We start from the raw sequence: 8746 nt of genomic DNA on the forward strand, positions 1-8746 counted from the left end.
GTGACCTTATCAGTCTCTAGACCACCTGAAAGGAGGCTGTGGCCAGGGGATGGTCAGTCTCTTCTCCCAGGCAACCAGCGACAGGACAAGAGGAAACGGCCTCAAGCTGTGCCAGGGAAGGTTTAGGGTGGACATTAGGAGGAATTTCTTCACCTAAAGGGTGATTAGACATTGGGATGGGCTGCCCAGGGAGGCGGTGCTGTCACGGTCCCTGAGGTGTTTAAGGAAAGGCCGGACGTGGCACTCGGTGCCGTGGCCTATTGACACGGTGTGTTGGGTCACGGGTGGGACGCGATGACCCGGCCGTTCTTTTCCCACCGAACTGATTCAGTGCAAATGGGAACACTGCCATGCAGTGAGCCTCAGCCGTCCGGACACCAGGTGTTTGCCCAGCCCACCACACGGCGCGTCCCTGCGGACAGCGGGAGCGCGGCCGCGCATCCCCGGAGAGCGGAGGCTCCACGCCCTGAGCCCTGCGTCCCGCCCCGCCGCCAGGCGGCGCCGTCCCGCCGCAGTGAGGCGCTCCGGCAGGCCCAGGCCCCGCGCCAGGCGGAAGCGGAAGCGGCGGCGGCGCAGGCGGGGTGGCGCGTCCCGGCAGCCGCGGGTGAGGCGGGCGCGGGGGTCCCGTCCGGGCAGCGGGGGCGAGGGACGCGCCGGGCTCTGCCGGCCGGGGGACGCGCGGGAGCCGGCGGCGGGGGCGCACCTGCAGCCGGTGGCCCCGGCATCGGCGAGGGGCGCTTTCCCCGTGGCGTCTTCCCGGAGTGTCCCCCCGCCGCCCGGGCTCCGCCCGCCGGGGGCAGCTGCCGTCGGTGGCCGCCGGCCGCGGTGCGATTCCCGCTGCCCAGCCCTGCCCTGCGGAGGCTGCTCGGCGCGGCCGGCAGGGAGCGGCGGTGGGGCTTCGGGCTTTTAAATAAAAGGGGCGCTTTTCTCTCGTTGCAGACACCTTCCAGGTCTTCCTTCCGGAGAACGTGAGATCGGCGCCAGCCTGCTGGGGTTCACTGGTTGTTAAGTAGATTTGGGAGCGGTGTGACATCGCGCCGCCAGTCCCTTCCCTCCTGAGAAAGGGTAGCTGCTTTCTGAGCAATCACATACCCGCTTCATGTATTCCTAAGACTGTCATCAGCTTCTTGTTTTCTATTCAGAGGCCTTACAGAGATTTAATTGCTTATAGGCTCTAGTGGTTGTAAAGTAATTTAAGATGTTTGTACTACTCGGTTGTAATTATCTAATTCACTCTTGTGTTAAGAGACATCGTTTTAACTTGGGAATGGTTAAATCACCAAAGAACTAAATTATTTATGGATAAGGGCTATTTTATTTGACTGCTGTTGGCCTGCAACTTAAACTTGCATCTTTTATTTTTTTATCCTATGCCTTTTCTTTGTTATGGCTGCTGCAACAATAGTTCATGATACATCAGAAGCTGTAGAGCTCTGTGCTCCCTGTGGGTTATACCTTAAACCCATTACAAAAATGACCATCAGTGTGGCACTTCCTCAGCTGAAGCAACCGGGAAAATCCATTTCGAACTGGGAAGTGATGGAAAGACTGAAGGGCATGGTGCAAACTCATCAGTTTTCCACTCTGCGGATTTCTAAAAGCACAATGGATTTCATTCGGTTTGAAGGCGAGGTCGAGAACAAAAGTTTGGTTAAATCTTTTCTGGCGTGCCTTGATGGCAAAACAATAAAGCTGAGCGGCTTCTCTGACATTTTAAAAGTGCGTGCTGCGGAATACAAGATTGACTTTCCTACCAGACACGACTGGGACTCGTTTTTCCGTGATGCGAAAGATATGAACGAAACCTTGCCCGGGGAGAGGCCAGATACTATTCACTTGGAAGGTTTGCCTTGTAAGTGGTTTGCAGCCAAGGAGACTGGCTCAGAAAAGCCAAGCGAAGAAGTCCTTATAAAAGTTTTCCAGAAGTTTGGAGAAATCCGTAATGTGGACATCCCCATGCTGGACCCTTACAGAGAGGAAATGACTGGCAGGAATTTCCACACTTTCAGCTTTGGAGGCCATTTGAACTTTGAGGCGTACGTTCAGTACCGAGAGTACGCGGGATTCATCGAGGCCATGAACGCCCTGCGAGGGATGAAGCTGATGTACAAGGGCGATGATGGCAAAGCTGTGGCTTGCAATATCAAGGTGAGAGACTGCAGCTTTTTGTGTGGGAGCCCACGTGAAAGGCTGAGTACAGCTAAATGTTATTTCTGTAGTGCTCAAAACCTTTATACCATAGTGATGGCAACGGGTGACATTGACAGCAGTAATGTAGCTTTATGGGACAGACCTAATACAAATCTTAAAGGAGAATGTTGGTAGAAAAATGCGTTGTTAGAGTACATTACTAGAGTGGGGTCTTGCTTTTTTTTCCTTAACAAGTTCTAGAAATGAGAACTGCTGATGGAAGGAGCGTTTATGAACACGACTTTCTGAATTGCTTTGGAAAATAGTATGTGTTTGTAAATCCTGATTTCACTTAAAATTCCAGTTCTGAACAAGTTCAGACCAATTTCACCAGAAGGTTGACTCTAAAGTATATTATTCTTTCATGTGTTCACTACAGAGAGACATTTTGGGGGTGAATTTCACAGTCTCTCTATTTGGTCCCTGCATTGATAACTAGGTCTACCAGTCAAAGGTCAGAACTAAAAGGTTTAGTAGCATACACAGTTAATCGTTAGTGTACCTGATATACAGGAAGGCCCCACAAAAATTTAAATTATAATTTTCATTTGTAGCACAGCTTCCTGTGAAATCCCTATGCTTATTTCATTACATTTACATGCAGAATTTTCCAGAAGTACTTTTCTGTAACCTCATTGTCTTAGAAAGTACAGCTATGACAGGAGGGAACAAGGCTGTTCAGAAGTAGTGTCTCTGAAAGCACGGCCTCAAGAAAACTTACTCTCTTTGGAGGTGGCCTGAGCATTTACATATCGCTTGAGTGAAATGTTTGTGCATGTATTTTGGTATGCTTAGTAGTCATTCATCAGACCAGGGAATGTATTTCAGAAAAAAAAACCCCTTGAGTATTCCTTTGTGCAATGTGGGAACATGCAGATATTTATTCAAATTGTAGTTTAATCAGTGTAAATAAAATACTGTTATGTTTTATCTTGTTATCAAAGCTCGTCAGTTGTGGAATAGAAACTGTGCCTTGACCTAGGGAAATTCAAACTGTCATTTATGTGCAGGGGATCAGGGTTCCCAAATTTAGTTTGGCTGTGCAAGAAGAATCACTCACACCTTCCTGGCAGCTTCCCTGTCAGGTCAGCAGCTCTTTCATACAAGATCACCACACCTTGTCTGTTTGTACCTCTTTGTCCTCTCTGTTAGTGAAACATTATTTTGTGTAAGGCCTGAGTAGATTAAACTGCAGAGGATGTGCTCCTTGTTCTCTGCCCCATGGTTTATGGCCATGGGTGTGTGGAAATGTGTTATAGATCCCTGCCTGCCTGCACTCAGAATTGGAGATTAGGACACCAGGGCTGTGGTGTCTGTTGGTGTCCTGTTCCAGCACACAGCTGGACATAACTACGGTGTGTTCATGTATCCTGGAAGCTGAGTACCTCTGAAATACCATTTTTCAGATGTGTGTGTCTTCTTTCTGTTCCCATGACTTGGGATCTTCTGCCCAGTGTACCTCAGTTTGCGAATCTTGGTTTTAGAACTGGTGGAGAGGCTTAACCAGGTGCTGAATGCTGTAGAACTGTGTCTTCTGCTGAATTTAAGGATCACAGTTTTAGACAGAAAGGAAGGCCTTTATTTAAACCTATTTCTACATAGTGTTGTATAGTCCCTAGCAGCATGCATTAATTAAGAATTCTGTTTGTGCCCATTGTGAGACATTGAAAACATTGGACAGGCAGAGCTTCAGCCACACTGGGGTTTATTTTTGGGTTGTAACACACAGAATATGAAGTGATACCTGATTTTGCTACATGTATGCACACATTTAGTATCCAATTACCAATTACAGTAGGTGGTGTTTTCTCTGGGCACACAGAGAAGTTCCCTTTGTTTTGAAAAAGGTTTTACACATATGATTGTACTTACACTGAGTCTAAATTAAAATTGTCAGGTTGTAATTTTTGATTTTTTTTTTCTGTTTGCTTAAAACCGTTTCAATTGTGTCATGTAAAGGTTTCTTTTGACTCAACAAAACACCTCAGTGATGCATCAATTAAGAAGCGTCAACTTGAAAGACAAAAGCTTCAAGAGCTTGAAAAGCAGAGAGAAGAGCAAAAACGTAAAGAGAAAGAAGCTGAGGAAAAGCAAAAAGAAGAAGAAAGGTATTTATTGCTTATTGTTCAGTTACAGTTTTAACAATCAGGCATAACAAAACTGCTCCATCATATCAGCATCAAAAGATAGAAAATAACTGAACATGAGTTTCCTGTCGCTAAAATGAAGCATTTAAATCTGAGTGTGGTTATTTAGTTTACTTGTTATGCTTTTGTTCAGTTCATATTAAACCTGCAAAATACTCAATTTCCTAAAAATCTTGCTATTAGACACTTAGTTTCAGAGACCCTTGGCCTTTAGCAGAAGCTATCATTTTGTCCTAATCACAGAGATAAAACCCACCACTGCTGCACACATTCATTGGCTTGGCGTTTTTGTTTTTGCTGAGATAATTCTCTGCCCAGCTGCCTCATGCATTGTTATTGTCTCTGGTCAAAGTAGTTTAAAAAACAATTCTTTGCTGTATCCATTCTTTTTTGAATTCCAACTTGTTGAAAATAGACAGAATATCTCTCTTTGCTGTCACAAGTAAGGGTTAAAATGTTCAGTTTTCTACTTTTGTTCTTCATCAACATGACTTATTTAGAAGCAAATTTGCTTGAAGTATAAAACACATTGTACATACAGTAGGAGTTTGAAATTGTGTTTTGCCTAGATAAGGCAAAAATATTTTTCTCTTTTTAGGAAGCAGAGAGAGCTTGAAGAATATGAGAGAGAGAGAAAAAGAGAAGAGAAGTTGCGCAAGAGAGAACAGAAACAGAAAGATCGTGAAGTTCGAAGGAACAAAAAGCAACTTGAAAAGCTTCAAGCTGAAGAACAGAGAAAACTTCAAGAGAAGATAAAGCTAGAAGAAAGGAAGCTCCTATTAGCTCAGAGAAATCTGCAGTCCATTAGATTAATTGCAGAGCTGCTAAGCAGGGCAAAGGTAACTTCAATATTGATTCCAGAAGCTAATGAAGAACCCAACAGAGCAAAGCCCTTTACTGGCTTGAGAGGAGGTGGGGAGCACTGTTCATTAAACACCAGGTTTACTACCTCTGCAGCTGCTGTTCTTTAGATCAAAATTTCAGAAAAGCACAATGGAACAGTATTTCTCTCTTGGTGAGATATGCACTTGTAGGCAATTGGAAAGTGAATTAGAACCTGTAGTTCTGAGTAGCATTTTTTAGCAGTAAATTGTCGGCTTAAGTCCAGTAAAAGAACATGTGAGCATGATGAAGTGAGCTAACCACAGAGAATAAGATGCAAGACTCCTTTTCTAATTTCAGTTTGGATGCTGTTTCCCATCTGCCTCACAGCAATTCTGTTCACTGTTCTTTGCAGTTTTAGAGATTGAACTTTCATTAGTCAGTGTTTGAAATGCGCCCAGTGTTTCTTCTATAGGAAAAGTACTGTCAGCAAAGGTTTCAAATGTTAGGTTCTGTCTCTCTAACAGTATTGTTATTTTTCACTGAAACACTGAAGTTTAAGACTTGGCTAAAACCATATTAGGGTATACTGTATGTGAAATATTTTCTGTAGAAATGAAAAGCTGTGTGGAAAAGCACAGGTTTTTTTCTTTCCTGCACTACAGGAGTGTTTTTGAACTCATAGTGCTATGTACAGCTCGGTTACATGCTAGAAGAAAGGAGAAATGCCTTCTGCAGGCTTTTTAAATTTGTGGCTGTGGAATAGAAAGGTTGTCTGATGAAACAGAGAGTGTGTTTCTTTCATTTAGAGAATTCTGAGGTCTACACTAAGCCACTTGACTAGGTGAAAAATAGAAAAAAGTTTGAGCTTTTTCCAGTATCATGAGGTTTTAAAGTGGTTGACAAAATGACAATCAGTTTCTACTTAATATTAGTCAATTTGATTACTTGCTGTTTTTGTGGTCTTATTGTAAAGTCATCTATGAACCACAGATGGCAATTATCTAAAAGAAGTTCTTCTCCATAAAATTTAACACATTTTCAATTTGACCGAATTTTTAAATTTTATTTGACTGAAACCTTCAAGTTTTGACCCTGATAAATGTATCTCAGTACTGCAGATTTCACATGTTCTTACTTTTGTTATATTGAAGAGCCGTGAAGACAAAAGTTCCTCTCAAGAATTGTGGACAAATAATGTTTCAATTTACAGCAGTTTTACAGGATTAGTGGATTTTGTTGGTTGATTGGTTTTGGGGTTTTTTTCCTTTTGAAAAGGAAACACCATTTTATTTTGGGATGGTTAAGATATTTCTGTTGGATAGATTTTATTTTCTTGCCATATTGCCGCCTTTGTGCTATGTTGTAATTTGGAAGCATGAGCAGGTATTTTTTGTTTACTCTTCCCTTTGACTGTCTTTCAGGCAGTAAAGCTTTTGGAGCAAGAACAGAATGAAGAAAAGATTTGTCTCCAGGAGCTAGAGGAGAGACGAAGGCTCCAGGAGGCTGAGCTTAAACGTGTGGAAGAGGAAAAAGAGCGAGCACTGGGGTTACAGAGAAAAGAAAAGGAACTGAGGGAGAAACTACTGAACAATCTTCTGAGCAAGAAAATGGATGCAGTTAACCAAAACAAAGAAGAAACTGAAGCATCTCAGACCGAGGTGCTGAAAAGCGCTAGTGCTGTTCCCCACACTGTGTCATCCAGCTGCATCACTTCTACCTCAGGACAGGCTGTTACAGGCAAACTGGCTCCTGGCTCTCAAATAGAAATAGCATCCCCTGAGAGTGTAAACACCCAGTGCAAGTACTTAAATGGCAACATTCATGACAAAGTTCATGTCAAAGAAGGTCAGAATCTTCATACTACAGACTCCGAGAGGTGTTCTGACAAAAGAGATTCAGGGGTACTTTCATGTGTTCCCGCCAATAACCAGGACCAGAAGAGCCTCTCTAGCTATGACCAGAACACTTACAAGAAGGACTTGCACTGTGAGCAGGACAGACGTGGAACAGAACCAAGGAGAAGAAAGAGCCGTTCATGTAGCAGCATAAACAGTGATGAGAGTAAGGGTAGGCGGGAGAGCAGCCGACACAGAAGAGATGTGAGTTCCCGGGATGAAAGGCATAGGAAGGACAGGAGGTATCACAGACACTCCAGCAGAAGTTACAGCCCTCGCCGGAGCCGCAGCCCTCGGCGAAGGAGCGCGAGCCCCAGACGTTCCCGTTACAGGAGAACGCGCAGTCGGGAGCGCCGGCGGGACAGGAGAGACAGGAGTCGCAGTCGCAGAAGTGAGAGCAGAAGGAGAAGGCACCGGAGGTGATCATTCAATAAGCAAAGGGGTGCTTGGAGTGGGTAGTGGAGGCCTTGGCTCCTTTGAAAGGCTGTGGTAGGACAAAAGGGCCACAAAATTGGACGCCAGACCTCATCGGTGTGACTGCTATAGAAAACACAATGATTTCAACCAATTCTTAGCTTGCATCTAGTCCCCAAAATCAAGAAAAGAGATGCCTGATTTTTTTGACCTTCCTTTGTTGTCTCTTTCTAGGTTTCTACCACAATGTAGGTATAATCACCTGTGCTTGTGTTAAAGTTCTAAAGTGCTAAAAACCAACCTGTTTTCTTCAGTTTCAGTTTTCTAAAACTTAATTTTAGTGTATTTAGTTTTTATCACCTAATTTGACTTAAGAAATACGGGGGTTCCAATTATAGGAACTTCAGAGGTGACAAGCTATTACATACAGATTTGATTTAAAGTGTTTGCTGGTGCATTCAATGGAATCATGTTTAACGAAGTAGAGTTTTTATTGATTGAGGTGGATAGCGGGACTTTCATATTTTTTCTTCAAACTGACTATAAAGTTACGCAGGATACCCTTTAAACTGCTTTGATTCCTTCATATGTCTGTGTGATGCCAAGCTGTGTGGCCCAAATTATTCTGGCGTATAATGCCTTTGTATAATATTTCCATGTAAGAGAGGTACACCTGGTGTAGGAAGTAACAAGCAGTGGTAAAATGGTTGAAAGTTGTTCTGATATTTTGTTGACATATTTGGCTTTGTAATTATTTCAGGTGGTATAGGGCTACTTGAAACATTTTTTCAGGTACATAGAGCTGAACATTGTCTTGAAAAAGGGGCCTTCTTGCTAAATTATTTTTACTTGTGTTGTTGAAAAGTAAGGCTGCAGTGTCTCTTGTTAAATCCATTTAAGAATACTTTTGCTTTTAAAATGCAGCTCAGGAATATTAAAAGCTATAATGTTACAGTGAAAGAATTTATTTTGCATTTTTATGGTAAAATTAAAAAGAAATCTGTTTCCAGTGAACCGAAGTTGCTGTTTTCGTGTGTCAGTATGTTAAAATCTGCAGAAGTGTTGTGTCAAGAACCTGTTTGTTGAAAGCATCACTCAGCACATTTGAATAATGAAGTTCGGCTTCTCTTCTTGATGGTCCTGTTGTGTTACAGCTATGTCAAGTCTTAATTGAGCAGGACATGTGCTTTAACTACAGCTTTCAGATGGCATTTTCCTCACACTGATGCATGAAATCAAAGTGCATCCATTTCCTGGAGTGTCAGAGAAGCACAT

At 43.2% G+C, this 8746-nt stretch overlaps 1 protein-coding gene across 2 annotated transcripts; it reads left to right on the top strand.

Annotated features, from left to right (window-relative positions):
- Window positions 1-554: 554 nt before the first annotated feature.
- Window positions 555-8490, top strand: AKAP17A (A-kinase anchoring protein 17A). 2 transcript variants are annotated; one of them, XM_083854943.1, is made up of 6 exons: window positions 555-604; window positions 940-1065; window positions 1406-2148; window positions 4150-4298; window positions 4936-5176; window positions 6584-8490. In XM_083854943.1, exons 3-6 carry the CDS (start codon window positions 1474-1476, stop codon window positions 7478-7480), a joined length of 1962 nt encoding a protein of 653 aa, XP_083711069.1. In that variant the 5' UTR covers window positions 555-604; window positions 940-1065; window positions 1406-1473; the 3' UTR covers window positions 7481-8490. The 2 variants fall into 2 exon arrangements, with proteins under 2 accessions (XP_083711069.1, XP_083711068.1); XM_083854942.1 differs by having other exon boundaries at window positions 940-2148.
- The last annotated feature ends 256 nt before the right edge of the window (window positions 8491-8746 follow it).

The sequence above is a fragment of the Zosterops lateralis genome, assembly GCF_965231275.1.
Source record: "Zosterops lateralis genome assembly, chromosome: 2".
NCBI lineage: Eukaryota > Metazoa > Chordata > Aves > Passeriformes > Zosteropidae > Zosterops > Zosterops lateralis.